This window comes from Dendrobates tinctorius, unplaced genomic scaffold (genome assembly GCF_039654945.1).
Source record: "Dendrobates tinctorius isolate UK_male_01 unplaced genomic scaffold, ASM3965494v1 ptg000035l, whole genome shotgun sequence".
Taxonomy (NCBI): Eukaryota; Metazoa; Chordata; class Amphibia; order Anura; family Dendrobatidae; genus Dendrobates; species Dendrobates tinctorius.
Genome location: NW_027361703.1, coordinates 1,996,398 through 2,019,986, shown reverse-complemented (window position 1 = coordinate 2,019,986; position 23,589 = coordinate 1,996,398). Strand labels below are relative to the sequence as shown.

At 41.0% G+C, this 23,589-nt stretch overlaps 2 protein-coding genes and 1 long non-coding RNA gene across 4 annotated transcripts in view; 1 reads left to right on the top strand and 2 right to left on the bottom strand.

The window, feature by feature from the left end:
* The window catches only part of LOC141087607 (uncharacterized protein C3orf20-like), a 79,128-nt gene extending 70,747 nt beyond the window's left edge, over positions 1-8,381 (bottom strand). For both annotated transcript variants that reach the window (XM_073573209.1, XM_073573210.1), the window contains exons 1-6: positions 8,243-8,381; positions 7,766-7,886; positions 7,278-7,409; positions 7,078-7,188; positions 3,469-3,622; positions 2,095-2,335 (exon numbers count right to left, since the gene is read on the bottom strand). In XM_073573209.1, the coding sequence (XP_073429310.1) occupies positions 2,095-2,335; positions 3,469-3,622; positions 7,078-7,188; positions 7,278-7,409; positions 7,766-7,886; positions 8,243-8,295 (812 nt within the window). In that variant the 5' untranslated portion in view covers positions 8,296-8,381. The remainder of the gene's footprint in view (positions 1-2,094; positions 2,336-3,468; positions 3,623-7,077; positions 7,189-7,277; positions 7,410-7,765; positions 7,887-8,242) is intronic.
* On the top strand, positions 1,458-2,234 carry LOC141087608 (uncharacterized). The gene is made up of 3 exons (XR_012231698.1): positions 1,458-1,659; positions 1,881-1,945; positions 2,099-2,234. It is a non-coding gene; the product is annotated as an uncharacterized lncRNA (long non-coding RNA).
* A 6,354-nt stretch (positions 8,382-14,735) lies between the features above and the next one.
* LOC141087606 (uncharacterized) overlaps positions 14,736-23,589 on the bottom strand; it is a 57,064-nt gene continuing 48,210 nt past the window's right edge. Inside the window, exons 5-7 of the mRNA XM_073573208.1 lie at positions 22,681-22,755; positions 21,081-21,180; positions 14,736-14,955 (exon numbers count right to left, since the gene is read on the bottom strand). Of these exons, the coding sequence (XP_073429309.1) occupies positions 14,736-14,955; positions 21,081-21,180; positions 22,681-22,755 (395 nt within the window). The remainder of the gene's footprint in view (positions 14,956-21,080; positions 21,181-22,680; positions 22,756-23,589) is intronic.

The window sequence follows — 23,589 nt, the reverse complement described above, 5'->3', positions numbered from 1 at the left end:
CATACATGAAAAAGTATATGTCCAACTGTTAGTCAATTATCACCCATAAGAGCCCATTAAAAATTAGAATTAGGGAGTATGCTTTTACTGGATTGTGCAAGATTGTATTGAATAGGTATAATGAAAAACTATTTGAGAATTCATTCATACCTCTTTTGGAGCCAGCCACCGTTGGACATTTCATAATAGTATTGCGTGCTGCGCTATTTTATTTTCAGCAAAATAGTGGTCTCTATATATATTTGATGGATCCATACCTTTACAAAAATAAAATTTTTCTGTTCTTATAACAGAAATATGGAATGCCTAAGGGTACGTGCACACGCTGCGGATTTAGCAAAATCTGCAGGTCAAAAGACCTGCGGTTTATCTGCGGATTGGCCTGCGGTTTTCCCCTGCGGTTTATCACCTCTACAATGGAGGAGATGGTAAACCGCAGCGGAATCTGCAGAAAGAATTGACATGTCAATTCTTTCTGTGGATTAGAAACCACAGCAAATCCGCGCGGAAAAATCCGCAGCATCTGTACTGCGGTTTCCATTTCCCATAGGATATAATGGTACTGTACACCGCAGGACCAAAACCGCTGCAGATCTGCAGCAGAATCCACAGCGTGTGCACACACCCCAATGCAGCTCTGAATACAGATTTTTTTTACCCCTGTTATTTTAGCACTATGGTGGCTATGGACATGGAAAATCCTTTAAATGAGGTTGTCCTGGATTCTACTTTTTATTCTGGTTTTGCAGTACAGTTCTATTCACTTGAGTGGATTTCAGCTTCAATACCAAACGTGTCTCATAGACAAATTCTCTCTATTTCTGAAAAAAAAAAGCAGACTTTTTTAACCCTGAAACACCTTTTGAAAGGCATGTGCACATGTTACGTATGTGGTGCAAAAATTTCAGCATCTCTTGGCAGGAAAAAACGCTGGGTAAAATAGGTACGCTTTTACTACATTTATTTACATGCCTTTTTGGTGCAGATTTTTTTCCCACTCATTAGGTTACGTTCCCACAAGGAGCTTCTAGTGAGTTTTTGTTGCTGAGTATTTTTGAAAAAAATGCAAATAACCTATCTTATTTAATGAGCGCAGAAAATCTTCAACATCAAATACTCGGCAAAAAGCTCTATGTGGGAACGTAGTGTAATCTTCAGCAAAAACAGTGAAAGAATTGACATGCCGAAGATTTAAATCTGGTCCAAATCTGCAAGTCAAAAGAATAATGAAAGAAGAAGTGATCCAGCTGAGTGCTCTGGTGATTTATTGAATGCTGTTCAAACAACAGAACATTGTTTACGCGTTTCTGGCTAGACGCCCTTAATCATAACCATTGTGATTAAGGGCATCTAGCCAGAAACGCGTAAACAATGTTCTGTTGTGTGAACAGCATTCAATAAATCACCAGAGCACTCAGCTGGATCGCTTCTTCTTTCATTATTGCTGTGCGGCCAGGGCAGGGCCGGATCCGAGTCTGAGGTGCGGTGAGGTCAGACGTGGGTGAGCTGGACTTCTATACAAAGTCAAAAGAATGCAACGTGTACATGAGACTTCAGGATTCTCATTCACTTTGTTGGCATCAAGATACCTTGTTTTATGACAAATCTGGGCAGAAAAAAGCGTGACAAATCTGCAACGTGTGCACAGACACTTAATGGGTAGGATCCAATGCCTGAAATATTGAGGTTGGGTGTGCTAGCAATACAATACTGGAGACTTCCAATGGTAGCTGTTCAGAGAAATATTTTTTTCTTGATAAGATAAAGTTATTTTGCCCCACAACTATCACTATTTTATTAACAGCACATCCATCCTGAACTGTTTTCACTTTAACTCATACTCGTATCCCAAAAAAGCTTACTCCTGTTTATGTTTGTAGGCTTGCAGCACACAAAAGCCAAGCATTCAATTTGGTTGTGCCTATACATTGCACAACTACACCAGGTGAGATAAAGCACGGCCCTCTTCCTCATCCCCTCTTTTCTCCTATGTTTTTACCCTACAGTATGCTTTGTCTTTCTCGTCTTATCCCCCTTTAATGGAGATGCTGCATAAGGCTCTTTTAACCCTTTCATTTCTTCATGTTTCCATACCTAGGTGAAGCTGTGCTCAGTGACATGTCCCATCTCATAGTATGAGCAGGCGCTGATAGAAAGCGGCCATGAAGAAGAGCACTTTCCTTCTGCAATGTGCTCTCTACATCTGTTTCTGAGACAGGCTGGGATTTTAAAACAGGTGGTGTAAAGGCGAATACAGCAGCAGACTGGACTTTTCGTTTTTTTGACATTTTTGGAGGAGCATCAGACATTCTCTGTATGTGTGGTGAATCAATACCTACAAAATTAAATTGCATCTCAATCAAGTACACATTACTTACATACACCTACAATACCAATGCATAGAAATAAACAATAGCAAACCTAGCTCAAAAATCAAACAAAATAGATATCAATGCCATTAATATGAATATGAATAAAAATTACCCATTGCTACCAAGCTAAAAGAAAAGCTTTGAGTGCTCTCCAGACAAAAAATATAATAAACTTTGTAAACCATATGAGGGACAACAGCATCACGCCAATTTCTGATGTTTATAATATGGTTTTGCGACATTGGTATCCCAGAAAACAAATGATCACAGGCTTTCCCATTGCTAAGACCCCCAAAGATCATCTGATGTCATCAAGATAACCACTGAGTATGAAGTATAGCCAAATAGGTTATAAGTGACAGAAATGCTCACAGCATGTCACCGCAGAACACAAAGAAATATATACAAGAGCACAATCCCTTAGAGGGGTATAACCCATCTCATGCCAGCTATTCCATTAATGCTTGTCAAATCCAGATCCCACCAATGGCATATGTATAGATTTGAGAAGGGGGCAATCATTGGAGAAGTGGTTAGAATTCCTATTCATGGTTCACAATTATGACCACCGCACCACATTTACATCACATTTAAAGGGGCTCCATTCTTGGGATAGAATCCACTGGTGAGACCTGCATCTATCATACATATATGGCACATGTTGCTGATATGTCATAAGTTTACAAGATGAGAATATCCATTTAAAAGGGGTTTCTGGGATTTTTTTTTAAGTTGTCACAAAAGCGGTGAATGCGAAAGATGAACAAAATAAATCTTACTCCCCTGGTAAACTACTGTCACATCGTAGGTTCCTCTGAACTACACTCAATCACTGATATCAGCAATCTTTTGCCATGAAAGCAGGTATCACTAATGGGCCAATAAAAAGCAGCAATGGTCTGGGGTACACATATGGCATGTCATAAGAAAAATCAACAAAAGCGACAGTACAGCTAGAGCAGCATCCATGGAGCACTGGGAATTTCATGTTGACTCGACAGTTATTTTTCTACTTTATTATTTTCCCCAATTTATTTAAAAAAAGAGCTGGATACGCCTTTATCAGTTCTGAATAAAAATAGAACAAACAACGTACCTGCAGCCAAGCGATAATGCTCCATCCAATCATCTACAATATTTCGGATTTTTCGCTGAAGCTTTCTGAGCTCAACAGCGGCATTGAAGTCATTTGAAGGACTAATATGATCCTCGGGAATTACAAGAGTCTTTGCCAGCTCTGATAAGATTGTCTTATTTAGAAAATTAATAGATATTTGGTTAGATAATCATTGGCTTTTAAAAGAATTATCCAGTGGATAAAAATTATTTTTAAAAAACACAGACTTTAAAATGAAGCAAAACTCACCACTGATTCACAGTTTCTATTCAGACACTTACGAGAACTCTACTGGTCTCTACTTCTCGTCTTGACATATCAGAAGTGCAGCAAATACCACTCAGTAGAGATCACTGTATAAGCGGGAATGCAGGGGACATTTGGGGAATATCACCCTAATCTGAGCATTTTTTAAAAATTGTATCCACTAACAATCTCTTCACCCCTATTACAAGTTATCGGCGGCCATTAGCCACCCCTGGTTGCGCCAGGCTGCTGTATTATGTGCCTAAATCTTTAAAAGTGTTCAATAAAAAAATTGGAAAAAAACATATTTGGCAGAAAGTTTGTTGTTATCATCTTTGTGCCCTTTCTGCATTCTTTGCTTCTTCACTAGTGTACAAACTATGCCACATGAACCTCAGAGAGCAACGGTGTCAGATCTTTAGGGGATAAAGTTCTAACACGGTATTGTAGTGACACCTAGGAAAGTCGTCATCGACAGGATGTCAGAGCCAAAAGTAGGGCTCTCAGATGTAGCGTGTACCATGAAGATGACTTTGTTCTATGGTACATGACAACAAATAGCAACAAAGCTGTCCTCAATAATCCCACAAGAAGAAAGAGTCAGTAATAGTATCTGCTGTGAAAACAATGACATATACATCTGTGAAGCAGGAGGTGACATGGGGGTAATCATCATTTCAGAGTATAGATTATACCCATACCTGCGTAGTCATCTAACACCTACCGACGTTCTATTCTTGCATGATATATGAAGAATTAAAATACAAAAAATAATTATTTATTATTTTTATGCCATGCTTTCTGGTATAATTAATGTTTGAACTAGCAATAAGGATAATAAATTATCACTCTTAAAGGGAATGTGTCATTAGAAAATGACCTAATGTTTGAAGAGGACCTGTAGCCAGATCAGGGCAGTTTTTGCTCTTATTTTATTTACTCTGCACCCCTCTGTATCCCATTTTTTGTTTTTAGAAATTCACTATACAGTTCCAGAGATACGGGGCCTTTTTATTTAGTGCTAATTTTTATGGTCTTTACCAAGGGGGGGTGCATATGACGCAGTGTTGGCTTGAGTGAATGCATTGCCTGTGTGTGCAATCTGTACTCCACTCTGTGTACACGCTCAGGTAGGAGCACTGCACTTCTGCCTCCCAAGCTGTGCACTTCACAGCAATTTTTAGTGATCAGTGAGAGTTTCAGCACCAGAGCTCCACCATTCTGCAGGCAAATAAAGTGGCTAAAATATATAAAACTATCAAATAGAGATGACTGTATTGAATTGATATAAGCTGATATTTAGGTAAATTTTATGAAGGTTCCATTTCCCAGTGAAATTGAAAAGTTGGCGATTCGATTCATGCGAATTGCCAAATAAATCCCGGCGCTTTTTTAAACATTGTAGAAGATTTAATCAGTCACAGAAGGCTAACATGGATTTTAGGCTTGACCAGATAGGTTTACCCATAATGCCTTGCAGATATCACATCACATGGTATAGAGCAGCCAATCAGGAGAGACTATCATATCATGTATAAAAGCCTAAGGCCGGGGTCACACTAGAGAGGAATACGGATGAGTGAGAGGCGTTAAAAGCACGCATTAGACACGGACCAATGATTCTCTATGGGTTTGCTCCCAACAGGCGTATATTTCTCTGGCGTATTCTGCGGTCCGTGCCAATCGCAGCATGCTGCGATTGTCAGCGTACTACGCCCGTAGTATGCCAATGAAAGTCTATGGGTGCGCTAAAAATACGCATTACACACGGACCACACGTGTGGCTTGTGAGAAATACGCACCCGGTGTCTTTTAGAAAAGCCGGCAATTCAGTGCGCTATACAGTAAACTCACACTGACAGGTTTAATAAAGAAAGAAAGAATAGATATAGACACATAGAATCCATATATATATATATATATATATATGTCATTGTGACAAACATATATATATATTTATACTTCACAGAGTTCTTCATAGCAGAATAGCCACTGATTAAATTGCCGGCTTCTATCAAATCATTCCCCAACCCGACATGAAATGACACATGGTTTACATTCAGTAAAGCATTTCATTTCATTTTTTTTTATATGTCCCTGACTAATAATTAGATGAGGGTTTGTGTGCAAAATTTGGGAGTTGTAGTTGTTATTTTTAGGGGTTAATTCGTTGTTAAAAAATGTGTGGGCTTCCCATTGCCCTGTAGCGGTGGCGAGTGAGTTAATCTAACAAAGGATTAATGTCACCTTACAATCGAATGGTGACATTAACCCTTTGTTAGATTAACCCACTCGCCACCACTATAGGGCAATGGGAAGGCCACACATTTTTTAACAACGAATTAACCCATTAAAATAACAACTACAACTCCAACATTTTGCACATAAACCCTCATCTAATTATTAGTCAGGGACATATAAAAAAACATGAAATGCTTTACTGAATGTAAACCATGTGTCATTTCATGTCGGGTAGGGGAATGATTTGATAGAACTCGGCAATTTAATTAGCGGCTATTCTGCTATGAAGAACTCTGTGAAATATAAATATATATATATGTTTGTCACCATGACATGTGTGTGTGTATATATATATATATATATATGTGTAATCTATGTGTATATATCTATTCTTTCGTTACTTTATTAAACCGGTCAGTGTGAGTTTACTGTATAGCGCACTGAATTGCCGGCTTTTCTAAAAGACACCGGCTGCGTATTTCTCGCAAGTCACATGTGTGGTCCGAGTGTAATGTGTATTTTTAGCGCACCCATAGACTTGCATTGGTGTATTACGGGCGTAGTACGCTGACAATCGCAGCATGCTGCGATTGGCACGGACCGTAGAATACGGCCGAGAAATATACGGCTGTTGGGAGCTGCCCCATAGAGAATCATTTGTCCGTGTGTAATGCGTGCTTTTAGCGCCTCTCACTCGTCCGTATTCCTCGCCAGTGTGACCCCGGCCTAAATAGTATTTTGGGAGAAACTTTTCAAAACCTGGCAAATTGAAATTTAAAAAGATTTGATCATCATTAATTTAATGTTAAGATTGTTCTTACTCTTTAAAGACTCTGGACACCAAATAAATCTAAAACCATGCCTAATTTGCCTTTTTTGAGGCAGACGGGCTATTTACATTCACAGAAAAATGAAAATGCAGGAGAACTGTTATAAGAAAACTTGAGGCTTTTCTCAGGCAATTAATCCCCCATATGCTGATGGCTCACAACAAATGTGCTGACATAATTATAGTAGCTGCCTGGACTGCAAGATGTCAATAAAGTCAATGCCATAAGCTAGAAAACTCCTGTGTACATAAGAAATCATAATTTTGCTTACAGTTTTCTTTGGACTCCTTTTCGTATCCTTTTCTTTTGCCTTCTTTTTGTTGGCTTTGGCCATTTCTCTTGCGGTTTTTGAGGAAAAGTTCTCACTTGTCATAAGCTGGCCCTATAACAAAGAATGTACTATGCAATATCGCAACCACTGTGCCAAAAAATGATTATAAAGAGTATCCTCCTATATTTGCTTAGGCTTACTAAATCTTCAAACTGTAGGGGTGGAACATCCAGAATTGGTGTGAGAGATAAACGTACAAATTCTTGTTGCCATTGGAAAGTCAGGAAAATGGCGTACTGGCCAGCAACTTTAACAGAAACCTGTTCATTAACCTAGATAGGAAGGCAAAGGTACTTACATGAGGAGTGCAAAACTAAAGAAAACATGAACATACAGTATATAATAACGTGTCATGCATGTTCTTAAGAAATTATGATGTTTTTGCTTTGTGGGATGTACAGAGATAAAAAGGAGAGAAGAAACATGGTTGTTGTCAACCAAAAATAATAATTGTCCACTTCTTCTAGCATTTATCATTGGGTTCACTTTATTTTACAACGATTTTTCACTATAGAGAATTTCTTGTGTTGTGTTCCCAAGAAGGTTCCCAAGTTGATTACATAAAAACAATGTGAACTGTTGCCTATGTTAAGATATGAATTACCTTATCTTTCATTGGTCATATTACCTGCACTGTAAAGGGATCAGACAGTTTGCCTTTTTTGGGCCAGTCCCATTCCTTTATTTTATCTCCTTCTTTATTAGTCAATACGCCTCCAACTTGGTTGTATTGCAGTAGAAAAACATTGCTACAATAATAAAAGCGACATGTGGTCACATAAGAAATACAATAGCTGAATAGATGAGGCACGTCAGCGCACCCATAGATTATAATGGGTGGTTGGGTGAAAAAAAAACGCATTGCGTGCGCATGCGCTTTTTTGGGACAAGTCAGACGCACAAAAAAAGCAACAGAGTGCATTTTGTGCGCCCGAGCGCACACTACAAAAAAACGTATGCGCATACAAACACGTACAAACGCATGGGTATGCGCACCCATGTAAAGAATAGGGAAAAAAAAGCATGCTTTTTTTGAGCAAAAAAACAGCGCAAAAAAACGCAATGTGAAACCAGCCTTATATATTCTAATTCCTCCAGCACTAACCTGTCAGGAGAATGAATGCTGCCATGTCCAAATGGAGTGAATGTGCCCAGCATGCTCTGCTCCAGGGAAAATATATTCGTATAAAACCCTCCACATGATAATCCAGAATGGCTATGACAGACAGCCAGGTGTCCAGAAGGATAATTAGATTGCGAGTTAGGGAAAACATCATATAATAAAATGTTATTATAATCATGATAAATGCCATATGTGCCACAATAAATCTATACTATAATTTTCTGTGGGTGTGGAAAAGTTTGTCTGTAATAGTAATCTGTGACATGTGGTAGGACCTTTCACTAGAATTACTACAAGGCATGTGTTCCAGGACCAGCCTGTCACGCACTTGGCTTGGCTCCAGGGACGGACTCTGCTCCCTTCCCTTTTGGCCGCCGCCCTTTGCTGTGTTCCTCTTTGAGTTTCACAAGTTGCCTAGCGTACCTCAGTGACATCATCATCAAAGGCCTTTTAAGGCCACCTCTGGCAGTTATGTGAGTCTAAATATTAACTGTGTTTTGTGACCTTGTTTCATGTCACCAGTAGTGTTGAGCATTCCGATACCGCAAGTATCGGGTATCGGCCGATACTTGCTGTATCGGAATTCCGATACCGACTTCCGATATTTTTTCAATATCGGAATTCGGCATCGGAATCGGAAGTTCAAAGTTGATTGACAGACTGACGTCATCATGATGCGCGGTGTGTGCGCATCATGATGCGCCGTCATTTCGGGCCTTCCGGGGGTCTCTGCCGGCCTGCCGGGGGGCTGTGCCGGCCTGCCGGGGGGCTGTGTGGACTGCCCGGGGTCTGTACCGGCCTGCCGGGGGGTTGTGCCGGCCTGCCGGTGGTCTGTGCACCCTGTGGGGGTCTGTACCGGCCTGCCGGGGGGCTGTGCCGGCCTGCCGGTGGTCTGTGCACCCTGTGGGGGTCTGTACCGGCCTGCCGGGGGGCTGTGCCGGCCTGCCGGTGGTCTGTGCACCCTGTGGGGGTCTGTACCGGCCTGCCGGGGGGCTGTGCCGGCCTGCCGGGGGGCTGTGCTGATGTCCGGGGGTCTGTGCAAGCATCGTCCGATGGGACTACAAGTCCCATCGGGCGATGCCTGCTACCATGACAGTGATTGACACATTAGCCAATGATGGGACAGTAGTAGTCCCATCATCCGGCTAATGTGTTAAATGTTAAAAAAAAAAAAAAATACTACATACATACTACATGCATGCTACATACATACTACATACATACTACATATATACTACATACATACTACATGCATGCTACATACATACTACATGCTACATACATACTACATGCATGCTACATACATACTACATGCTACATACATACTACATACATACTACATACATACTACATACATACTACATATATACTACATACATACTACATACATGCTACATACATACTACATGCTACATACATACTACATATATACTACATACATACTACATACATGCTACATACATACTGCATGCTACATACATACTACATACATACTACATACATACTACATGCATGCTACATACATACTACATGCATGCTACATACATACTACATGCATGCTACATGCATGCTACATACATACCACATACATACTACATACATACTACATACTACATATATACTACATGCATGCTACATACATACTACATGCTACATACATACCACATACATACTACATACATGCTACATACTACATACATACTACATACATACTACATGCATGCTACATACATACTACATGCATGCTACATACATACTACATGCCACATACATACCACATACATACTACATACATACTACATACATACTACATGCTACATACATACTACATATATACTACATGCATGCTACATACATACTACATGCTACATACATACCACATACATACTACATACATGCTACATATATACTACATGCATGCTACATACATACTACATATATACTACATGCATGCTACATACATACTACATGCTACATGCATGCTACATACATACTACATACATACTACATGCTACATACATACCACATATATACTACATACATACAATACATTCATACAATACATACATAGACATACAGTACATATAACATAGAGTAACATACTTACCAATACTTGTCACATTGTTCCCCGAAGCCATTGTCTTTTCCGGAATAAATATTAACATAACAAACCACAAAAATACTCACCCACGATCCGAAGCAGTCCACGAGTGTGTCCCACGACGATCTTGGGTAGAGAACGGCAGCATCAGATGATGCTGCCGTTCTCTACGGGCTGCAGGAATCCAATGACGGAAGGTAGGTATCCTTCCGCACTGTATTCCTCCGCCACTTAAAAAAAAAAAAGTCCCTAGTCTCACTTTATGCCATTGCTGCGTGGGAAATTCCCACACAGCAATGGCATAAAGTGAGACTAGGGACTTTTTTTTTTTTTAAGTGGCGGAGGAATACAGTGCGGAAGGATACCTACCTTCCGTCATTGGATTCCTGCAGCCCGTAGAGAACGGCAGCAACAGCTGATGCTGCAGTTCTCTACCCAAGATCGTCGTGGGACACACTCGTGGACTGCTTCGGATCGTGGGTGAGTATTTTTGTGGTTTGTTATGTTAATATTTATTCCGGAAAAGACAATGGCTTCGGGGAACAATGTGACAAGTATTGGTAAGTATGTTACTCTATGTTATATGTACTGTATGTCTATGTATGTATTGTATGAATGTATTGTATGTATGTAGTATATATGTGGTATGTATGTAGCATGTAGTATGTATGTAGTATGTATGTAGCATGCATGTAGCATGCAGTATGTATGTAGCATGCATGTAGTATATATGTAGTATGTATGTGGTATGTATGTAGCATGTAGTATGTATGTAGCATGCATGTAGTATGTATGTAGCATGCATGTAGTATATATGTAGTATGTATGTAGCATGTAGTATGTAGCATGCATGTAGTATATATGTAGTATGTATGTAGCATGTAGTATGTATGTAGCATGCATGTAGTATATATGTAGTATGTAGCATGTAGTATGTATGTAGCATGCATGTAGTATATATGTAGTATGTAGCATGTAGTATGTATGTAGCATGCATGTAGTATATATGTGTTATGTATGTAGCATGTAGCATGTAGCATGCATGTAGTATGTATGTAGTATATATGTGGTATGTATGTAGCATGCAGTATGTATGTAGCATGCATGTAGTATATATGTAGTATGTATGTTGCATGTAGTATTTATGTAGTATGAATGTAGCATGTATGTAGTATGTAGTATGAATGTAGCATGTATGTAGTATGCATGTTGTATGTATGTAGCATGTAATTTTTTTTTTTTTTTTTTTACATTTAACACATTAGCCGGATGATGGGACTACTACTGTCCCATCATTGGCTAATGTGTCAATCACTGTCATGGTAGCAGGCATCGCCCGATGGGACTTGTAGTCCCATCGGACGATGCCTGCACAGACCCCCGGAGCCTGCACAGACCACCGGCAGGCCGGCACAGCCCCCCGGCAGGCCGGCACAGCCCCCCGGAGCCTGCACAGCCCCCCGGCAGGCCGGCACAGCCCCCCGGCAGGCCGGCACAGCCCCCCGGAGCCTGCACAGACCACCGGCAGGCCGGCACAGACCACCGGAGCCTGCACAGACCCCCTGGCAGGCCGGCACAGCCCCCCGAAAGGCCCGTACAGACCCCAGAGAGGCTGTACAAGGGCAGGAAAGGGTTTTTCTTATTCCGATACCGGAAGTCCCATAGACTTGAATGGGACTTCCGGTATCGGAATCGGCGATACTGATACTTTTTTTAAAGATCGGCCGATACCATCCGATACGATACTTTGAAGTATCGGACGGTATCGCTCAACTCTAGTCACCAGTCTATTAGCTTGCAATCATCTCAGAAATCCCCTGCTTGTTTCTTCAGTCTGCAATTACTTCCTGGCTCAGATCTGCGACTAACCTTTAATCTGATGTTCGATTAACAAACTCATCTTAGGACTTGTTCACATTGCAAATGATGCCTCTATTCTTGAACTGACTATTCCTCTTCAGTTCCTGTGTGTGTCACTGGCTCTGTTCTGTCTGGTGTACCCCACTACCCTTGTCTGTCTTCTCTACAGTCTTCGTGCTATTCCATGTGTCATCCGGTAAGTTCTGCTCACTTAAAGGGCCATCACCTTTGGTCCATTTTGTTCACCCTGATCTGTGGCTTAGAGAATCCACCTCACCAAGTGAGACAATAACACAGACTACTATATGATGTGATTACATGTGGCCACAATTGGGTGGAATATGTAGTGAATATACAGTGCCTTGCGAAAGTATTCGGCTCCCTGGAACTTTTCAACCTTTTCCCACATATCATGCTTCAAACATAAAGATACCGTATCCAGGTGTTAGAATGGCCAAGTCAAAGTCCAGACCTAAATCCAATCGAGAATCTGTGGAAAGAGCTGAAAACTGCTGTTCACAAACAGTCTCCATGAAACCTCACTGAGCTCGAGCTGTTTGCCAAGGAAGAATGGGCAAGAATTTCAGTCTCTCGATGTACAAAACTGATAGAGACATGTCCCAAGCGACCTGCAGCTGTAATCGCAGCAAAAGGTGGCGCAACAAAGTATTAAGTTAAAGGGGCCGAATAATATTGCACGCCCCACTTTTTAGTTTTTGAATTTCCACAAAAATTTAAAATAACCAATAAATTTCGTTCAACTTCACAATTGTGTTCCTCTTGTTGCTGATTCTTCACCAAAAATTTACATTTGGTATCTTTATGTTTGAAGCATGATATGTGGGAAAAGGTTGAAAAGTTCCAGGGAGCCGAATACTTTTGCAAGGCACTGTATGTCAGGGACGACTTTTATCTACCCATATGAATACATTTGTTCCATATATAACATGTATGTTTTTGGAATTGTAACCTTTAAAGGGCCATATACTAGGGGCGGACATACACTCACTGGCCACTTTATTAGGTACACCTGTCCAACTGTGTGTTAAGACTTAATTTCTAATCAGCCAATCACATGGCGGCAACTCAGTGCATTTAGGCATGTAGACATGGTCAAGACAATCTCCTGCAGTTCAAACCGAGCATCAGTATGGGGAAGAAAGGTGATTTGAGTGCCTTTGAACGTGGCATGATTGTTGGTGCCAGAAGGGCTGGTCTGAGAATTTCAGAAACTGCTGATCTACTGGGATTTTCACGCACAACCATCTCTAGGGTTTACAGAGAATGGTCCGAAAAAGAAAAAAAATCCAGTGAGCGGCAGTTCTGTGGCCGGAAATGCCATGTTGATGCCAGAGGTCAGAGGAGAATGGGCAGACTGGTTCGAGCTGATAGAAAGGCAACAGTGACTCAAATTGCCACCCGTTACAACCAAGGTAGGCAGAAGAGCATCTCTGAACGCACAGTGCGTCGAACTTTGAGGCAGATGGGCTACAGCAGCAGAAGACCACACTGGGTACCACTCCTCTCAGCTAAGAACAGGAAACTGAGGCTACAATTTGCACAAGCTCATCGAAATTGGACAGTAGAAGATTGGAAAAACGTTGCTTGGTCTGATGAGTCTCGATTTCTGCTGCGACATTCGGATGGTAGGGTCAGAATTTGGCGTAAACAACATGAAAGCATGGATCCATCCTGCCTTGTATCAACGGTTCAGGCTGGTGGTGGTGGTGTCATGGTGTGGGGAATTTTTTCTGGGCACTCTTTGGGCCCCTTGGTACCAATTGAGCATCGTTGCAACGCCACAGCCTACCTGAGTATTGTTGCTGACCATGTCCATCCCTTTATGACCACAATGTACCCAACATCTGATGGCTACTTTCAGCAGGATAATGCGCCATGTCATAAAGCTCGAATCATCTCAGATTGGTTTCTTGAACATGACAATGAGTTTACTGTACTCAAATGGCCTCCTCAGTCACCAGATCTCAATCCAATAGAGCATCTTTGGGATGTGGTGGAACGGGAGATTCGCATCAGGGATGTGCAGCCGACAAATCTGCGCCAACTGTGTGATGCCATCATGTCAATATGGTCCAAAATCTCTGAGGAATGCTTCCAGCACCTTGTTGAATCTCTGCCACGAAGAATTGAGGCAGTTCTGAAGGCAAAAGGGGGTCCAACCCCTTACTAGCATGGTGTACCTAATAAAGTGGCCAGTGAGTGTATATTGGTGCAATCCATGCCACCGCACAAGGGACCAGGAGGTAGGAGGCCACTCCAAAACAGGTGGGATGGCACATTAGGATGAGCTATTGGGTTGCAAAGGGCCCATATATTGTTCTTGCACAAGGGCAATTTTACGTCTATGTCCGCCAGTGCCATAGACCTTAGATTGTACTGCGGTACTTTGCTACAATGTAGTATCCTTTACTTCTATAAATATTTTTACAATAATTTTAGAAATAAAATCTTGCAAATTATTCATCAGGACATAGTGTGCACATCGAGAGGATATTAAACCATTGCAGAACCATCAATGAGGGCATAATGAAGTTTGCGTAGAGAAGAGTTTTCCCGTAAGATGTCCGGAATATGTGGCTTTCCATTTGTCAGCACAGCGGGAGGCTTAATATGCTTCTTTTGCTTTGTGGGATCTTTTTTAATACTTTCATAGTGGCGGAGGATAATTGGTTTACAGAATCCTTTCTCATTTAGCAATGATACCTCTTTGTTTCTATAAAAAGATAATTGTTGATTAATAAAAGAACAACATGGCCAGATAACAAAAATGCTGGAACAACTAATATCAATACCATGGGACACAATTAATGCAACATGTTAAAAGGAAAACTGACTGCTTTGCCCATAGCAGCCAATCACAGCGCAGTCTGAGATTTCATTGGTCAAATTAGTGGTAATTTTTTTTCTTAGAATGTTTTAAATGAGCAAGTATCTGAAACACATTTTCTCAGGTATTAAGATTTTTCTACGTGTGAAAATATACAGTGGGGAAAAAAAGTATTTAGTCAGCCACCAATTATGCAAGTTCTTACCGTATTTTCCACCATAATTTGCAAAATAAATCTTGCCAAATCAGACAAGGTGATTTTCTGGCTTTGTTTTCTCATTTTGACTCTCATAGTCATGGTCTACCTATGATGTCAATTACAGGTCTCTCTCGTCTTTTTAAGTGGGAGAACTCGCACAATTGGTGGCTGATTAAATACTTTTTTCCTCACTGTATATTGTTGCTTTCAAGATTACATCTATGTAATAAATTTTAAACATGGCTGCACATAAGTATGCAATTATTGCAGATGGACCATTAATCACAACTGTTGTGGCAATAGAGAATTAGGAATATTTTTCTGTTTTATTTTCTTTTTCTCTCTTTCTTGCAAGAGCTGAAACTTTTGTGGTTTTACATCATCAAATACATTTGAAGGCCTTTTTTTGCAGGACAAGTTGTAGTTTTGAAAAACACCATTCAATTTACCATATATTGTACTGAAAAAATGGAGAGGTGAGTGAAATAGTGAAGAAAAAAACCAAAAGCATAATTCTGCCATTATTTTTGGGGTTTAGTGTTTACGGAACTCAATGTGCAGTAACCAGGCAATATAATTCTCCAGGTCAACATGACTATGGAGACGTCAAATTTATATACAGTAGTTACACATGTATTTTACTGGTTTAAAAAAAAATATATTGAGTTAAAAAAATAATATATTTTTTACATGTTGTTAACCGGAAGTAGGTTGATGGAGGTCCAGACCGTGAGACCCTCACTGATCACTCAAAAATGCCTCGAGAGATGCTCAGCTGTATAGACAGGAGTGCACAGGTTCTGCCTCAGCATGCAGTAGACAGCATCGACTTTTTATTGCTGCGCGCTCCTGTTTCCTGAGCTGTGCACCTCTTGGGGCATACCTGAGCGATCAGTACCTGGACGCCCACCGATCTGCTTGCAGTTAAGATAATAACAACAAATAAAAAATGATAGCAAAGAATAAGAACACCAATATGGCAGTGATGGGGACCTTCGAAAGGCCTCCTCCTGACATGGTAACACATCAGAACCATCAGCTTTTAAGCACTCTCCATACATTCGTACCCAATGTGGGATGCTCTGGTGAACGTCACTAAGTGGTTAGTGAGGCAACCTGTATTTTTTTGTGCACTTTGTTCCCATCCCCTGTGTATTTACTTTAATTTTGCTACATTTTGTATGCTAGAAAGGACCTTTTTTGTGGACTTTAAAGAATAAAAAAGAAAAGGCCAAGTTCTGACTTTACAGCTGGACTGTCTGTTAATTTATTTCCAAGTGCACCCCAAATGTACAGATATTACAATATTATATACTAGCTATAAACCCGTTCTACGACTGGGTGGCGAGCATTTTTATTGGTATATGGTCTCCCATCCTGGTATGTGCTGCCCCCCTCCTATTCTGGTGTGCATGGTACCCTCACCCCCCCAATCCTGGTAATCATGGCACCCCCTTATCCCTATCCTGGTATGTATGGTCCCCTCACCCCCCTATCCTGGTATGCATGGCCCCCTCACCCCCCAATCCTGGTATGCATGGTCCCCTCACCCCCCTATCCTGGTATGCATGGTCCTCTCACCCCCCCTATCCTGGTATGCATGGTCCTCTCACCCCCCCTATCCTGGTATGCATGGTCCTCTCACCCCCCTTATCCTGGTATGCATGGTCCTCTCACCCCCCTATCCTGGTATGCATGGTCCTCTCACCCCCTATCCTGATATGCATGGTCCTCTCACCCCCCCTATCCTGGTATGCATGGTCCTCTCACCCCGCCTATCCAGGAATGCATGGTCCTCTCACCCCCCTATCCTGGTATGCATGGTCCCCTCATCCTCCTTTCGTGGTATTCATGGTCCCCTCACCCTCCTTTCCTGGTATGCATGGTCCCCTCACCCCCCTTTCCTGGTATGCATGGTCCCCCTCACCCCTATTAACCCCTTAACCCCCAAGGGTGGTTTGCACGTTCATGACCAGGCCAATTTTTACAATTCTGACCACTGTCCCTTTATGAGGTAATAACTCTGAAACGCTTCCATGGATCCCGGTGATTCTGACTTTGTTTTCTCGTGACATATTTTACTTCATGTTAGTGGTAAAATTTCATTCATATAACTTGTGTTTATTTGTGAAAAAAATGGAAATTTGGCGAAAATTTTGAAAATTTTGCAATTTCCCAACTTTGAATTTTTATGCCCTTAAATCACAGAGATATGGCACACAAAAACTTAATAAATAACATTTCACATATGTTTACTTTACATCAGCACAATTTTGGAACCACAATTTTTTTTTGGTAGGAAGTTATTAAAAGGGTTAAGAGTTAACCAGCGATTTCTCATTTTTGCAACACCATTTTATTTTTGCGGACCACATCACATTTGAAGTCACTTTGAGGGGTCTATATGATAGAAAATACCCAAAAGTGACACCATTCTAAAAACTGCACCCCTCAAAGTGCACAAAACCAGATTCAAGAAGTTTATTAACCCTTCAGGTGCTTCACAGGAATGTTTAAAAAAAAAATGAACATTTAACTTTTTTTCACAAAAAAATTACTTCAGGTCCAATTTTTTTTATTTTACCAAGGGTAACAGAAGAAATTGGACTGCAAAAGTTATTGTGCAATTTGTCCTGAGTACGCTGATACCTGATATGTGGGAGGGAACCACTGTTTCGGCGCATGGCAGAGCTCAGAAGGAAAGGAGCGCCGTTTGACTTTTTCAATGTAAAATTGGCTGGAATTCAGATCGGACGCCATGTCACGTTTGGCGAGCCCCTGACCTACCTAAACAGTGAAAACCCCCCCACAAGTAACTGCATTTTGGAAAGTAGACCCCCCAAGGAACTTGTTTAGATATGTGGTGAGAACTTTGAGCCCACAAGGGCTTCACAGAAGTTTATAACGTACAGCCGTACAATTGAAAAATCATATTTTTTCCACAAAAACAATCTTTTCACCCCCAATTTTTGTTTTCCCAAGGGTAGCAGGACCCTAAAAGTTATTGTGCAATTTGTCCTGAGTATGCTGATACCCCATATGTGGGTGTAAATGACTAGTTGGGCTCATGGCAGAGCTCGGAAGGGAAGCAGCGCCATTTTACTTTTTTGGCTGGAATTGAGATCGGACACTATGTCGCGTTTGGAAAGTCCCTGATGTACCCAAACAGTGGAAACCCCCCACTAATGACATCATTTTGGAAAATAGACCCCCCCAAGGAACTTATCTAGATGTGTGGTGAGAACTTTGAACCCCCAAGGGCTTCATAGAAGTTTATAACGTACAGCCATACAATTAAAAAATCATATTTTTTCCACAAAAATGATCTTTTCACCCTCAATTTTTATTTTTCCAATGGTAACAGGACCCCAAAAGTTGTTGTCCTGAGTATGCTGATACCCCATATGTGGGAGAAAACTACTGTATGGGCACACGTCGGGGCTCGGAAGGGAAGTAGTGACGTTTTGGAATGCAGACTTTGATTGAATGGTCTGCGGGTGTCATGTTGCCTTTGGAGAGCCCCTGATGTACCTAAACAGTGGAAACCCCCCACAAGTGACCCAATTTTGGAAAATAAACCCCCTAAGGAACTTATCTAGATGTGTGGTGAGCACTTTGAACCCCCCCAGTGCTTCACAGAAGTTTATAAGGCCCGGGCATGAAAATAAAAAAATCATTTTTTCCACAAACATGATCTTTTAGTCCCCAATTTTTTTATTTTCCCAAGGGTAACAGGAGAAATTGGACCCCAAAAGTTGTTGTCCAATTTGTCTTGAGTACGCTGATGCCCCATATGTGGGGGTAAAACACTGTTTGGGCACATGGCAGAGCTTGGAAGGGAAGGAGCACCATTTGACTTTTTTAACGCAGAATTAGCTGGAATTGAGATCAGACGCCATGTTGCGTTTGGAGAGCACGTGATGTGCCCAAACAGTGGAAACCCCCCAATTCTAACTTCAACCCTAACTCCAACACACCCCTAACCCTAATCTTAGCCCTAACCCTAGCCCTAACCCTAGCGCTAACCCTAACCCTAGCTCTAACCCTAGCCCTAATGGGAAAATGGAAATAAATACATTTTTTTAATTTCAATATTTTTACCTAACTAAGGGGGTGATAACGGGGGGTTTGATTTAATATTTATGGTGGGTTTTTATGTTTGGCAGCTGTCACACGCTAAAAGACGCTTTTTATTGTAAAAATAGTTTTTGCCATCACCACATTTTGAGAGCTATAATTTTTCCATATTTTGACCCACCGAGTCATGTGAGGTCTTAATTTTTGCGGGACGAGTTGACGTTTTTATTGGTACCATTTTCAGGCAGATGACATTTTTTGATCGGTTTTTATTCCGATTTTTGGGACGCAGGATGAACAAAAACCAGCATTTCAAGAATTTCTTTTAAGGGTTGCGTTTACACTGTTCCACGTGCGTTAAAATTAATAAAACGCTTTTATTCTTCGGGTCAGTACGATTACAGCGATACCTCATTTATATTGTTTTTTAATGTTTTGGTGCTTTTATGCAATGAAAACAATTTTATATAAAAAATAATTATTTTTACATCGTTTTATTCTGCGAGCTATAACTTTTTTATTTTTTCGCTGACGATGCTGTATGGCAGCTCGTTTTTTGCGGGACAAGATGGTGTTTTCAGCTGTACCATGGATATTTATATCCGTCTTTTTGATCGCGCGTTATTGCACTTTTTGCTCGGCGGTATGATAAAGCTTTATTTTTTGGTTTGTTTTTTATTTTTATTTCTTAAGGGGTTCACTAAGGGGGTTAACTATTGGGATAGTTTTATAGGGCGGGTCGTTACGGACGCGGTGATACCAAATATGTGTACTTTTATTGTTTTTTTTTTTATTTCCAAAAAAATGAATATATTAGGGAATATTTTTTTGTGTTTAATTTAGCGATTTTTTTATTTCACACTTTTTTTTTTTTTTAACTTTATTACAATGTCCCAGGGGGGACATAACTGTCATGTGACAGATCGCTGATCTGGCACATCACAGATTGCTGACAGATCAGCAATCTGTCACAGGCACTGCAGAAGGCTTCCTTGTGCCTACGCTTTGCAGGCACTGAAGAAGCTAGCTCCCTGCAGGCCCCCGAAGGTCCCCACCGCCATTTTGGATTCGGGGACCTGCAGGGAAGGAGGCCCCCGCAGCAGCACTGCACATTGCGCTGCTGTGGGGGGCTCAGGGAAGCACAGAGGGAGCCCCATCTCTGGGCGCCATACACACTCCTCACTGCTGGATGCCTCATTCTGTCTGGAGCTAGACTGCGAAGGCGCGTCGCGTTTGCTCAGTCTATAAAGGCTTCGGACAGAGTGACACTTAGCCCATTATATTATAGATAATTCTGTTGATGTGACTAATGTTATGATTTGTCTGAGTCAATTAACCAATCCGTAGGCTCACATCCTTCTTTTTATGGTGCAATGTAGATAGCTCGTTTTTTGCCCCTATATCTAAACCAAAGGCAAGTTCCACTTGTCCAAGGACCACAGACCATGCTCAGACCATAAGGCCCAGCCTGACAACAGAGTCTCCTAACCAGAACCATATATTCCTATGAGGCAGTTAGCTCAGCAGTCAGGGCCTGGTATTCAGATCTAACCGTGGTATGTGTTTCACTTACATGTGAGACCACCACAAAACACACAATGTTGATGTACTGATTTTATAAACATGTCCCCACTACATTTATATTTATAAGGCATTTTAAAGCCACAAAATCACGAATTTCTTTACAGTATACAGTAACCACATCACTTATTATACAATGTTAAATGGTCCTTACATTTGGATCTGTGCAAGTTGCAGCCTCTCCAGGGCCCAGGAAATCAATCCTTTCCACTCCATATCTTCAGATTTGGATTCATTTGTTTGTGAAATCCATCCTTAGCAAAAGACATCAAGCAAAAACATGTCTACTGAGCAAAGGTAATGTAGAGAACTGAGAAGTACAAGGAATAAGAACTTGTGCCTAGAACCACCTCAGGTCTTGTGCCCGTGGTGTCATTTGGATGCCAGATCACCGAGTTTTCCCAGGAAACTACTGGTGGTCATTTTCCTGAAGTGGCTTCACTGCCGTCTCATCACCAATCTTGCGGCTGCTCTGCCACCAGCGACTTTCACTCTACATTGTTGAAGGGAATCTGTCAGCAGGTTTTTACTACCTCATCTAAGAGAAGCCTAATGTAGGGAATAAGATCCTGCTTCCAAGGATGTATTAATTACTTTACTGGGTGCAGCAGTTGTTACAAAATCAGTTTTCTTTGTTGTAGACATAGCAGTTTTCTATGTACATTGTATTTTGCCAGTAAGCTGCTAGCCAGAGGTGGGGCTGTTTGACCAGGAGGCACTAGAGCCACTATTTCGGCAGTGATAATCTCCTGCTGATAAAACACTGTTTGTAGTGAAGCAACAGCATACAGTCTCAGCCCCTACCACATGATGCCCCCCCAATTACAAAGCAAAAACCTGGTGACAGTTTCCTTTTATATATAGAGAGAGTCTGCGGCTTCTGCTAGAAAAAAATGAACAATGAGCATATCACTGCTTTTAACCGCTTCAGGGTTTTTGAACCCTTGAAGCAGCAGTTAAAAAGAAGTAACATAGGACGGAATGTGTGCACATCAATCACATTTTTATATTTTTATGCACTATATTCAATTTCTGCTGCACTTTTTCATGTGGATTTTGGGCATAGTTTGTCTGAAAAAGACGCCATGTGCACATTCCCTCAGGCTATGTGAACATGGATTCTTTTTTGCAGAGTTTTTGGATCAGAAACTCAAAGTTTTTGAGTAGTTTTGAAATCTGAAGAAGGATTTGGAAAAGTTCCACTCAGTTTCTGCTCCAAAAACTCCTTGAAAAACCCTGTGTGTACATAGCCTTAAACTTAACTCAGATAATGCACCACTCCAGCGTTTTGCTATTTCTGCTCTGGAGTTGTGCTACTAATGTAAGTTCCCTGCTCCTAGTATTATGCTTACCAGCTGCCATCTTCTTTTGTTATCCACTTTTTCTGCAGGTTGTGACCTACTGGATCGCTCCAGTGGTGGCTGGATGAGTCAAGAGGCCACTTCTCAATGTAAGTCTATGGCAGCCAGAACGAAACTCTCATACACTTAAACTTTAGAGTTTGTAACGTTACCTCTGACTTGTGTTCAGTTAGAAGTAGTGGTCACAAGATGGCAGAGAGCTGTCCTGCATTTCAAGCATGTGAAACCTGTGAAATGCTGCATAAGAATTCTATTCCCTAACGTCCATTTTCTTTGTGACTGCTAGGGCTTACCATGTTACAGACTAGGTGTGCCTTTTGCAAAATCCCAAATTAAAAGAACTGGAAAGTCTCCTACTACACAATCATTACTATCATTCTCATTAAAGTCTACCTTTGTCTTCACATACTCTAGACGACATTGAGAAACTGATGGTAACTGGTACATGGGCTGTGGCATTCTGAGGGGCTGGACAAATAGAAAAACAAGATGAACATTATTGATAGATATCAAACAAATGTGTATATAAAAAGCAATGAAACAACATACTGCACTTATACTAAAAGGGGGTTATCCAAAATTAGAAAACCATGGCTGCATTCTTTAAAAAACAGCACCCCACCTGACCACAGGTCATACTTTATGTTATAATTCAACTGGGTGTTTCCAGATATTTGTCTCTGGGGGCGTGTACTTCTGTCCCTGCAAGAAGCTGACCAATCATAAGCAGGCAGTGGTATGCAGGATAGAAAAGCTCACACCCTCCTCTTCTAACTACAGAGCTGAGCTGACATATAATGATAAGAAAAAAAAAGTTTTTTCCAGCGCCTTTAAAAAATGTTATCCTTTAATGATTCCAAAAAAGTTTTCACATGATTAAAAACTCCACAGACAGTGTGCAAATCTGAGTGCGAGCGACATGTTTCAATCTATTACAGATCTTTCTCAAAGAAAGATCTGCTTTGAGAAAGATCTGTAATAGATCGAAACATATCGCTTGCACTCAGATTTGCACACTGTCTGTGGAGTTTTTAATCATGTGAAAACTTTTTTGGAATCATTAAAGGATAACATTTTTTAAAGGCGCTGGAAAAAACTTTTTTTTTCTTATCATTATATGTCAGCTCAGCTCTGTAGTTAGAAGAGGAGGGTGTGAGCTTTTCTATCCTGCATACCACTGCCTGCTTATGATTGGTCAGCTTCTTGCAGGGACAGAAGTATACGCCCCCAGAGACAAATATCTGGAAACACCCAGTTGAATTATATCACAAAGTCTGACCTAAGTTTTTCAAGCTAATACCT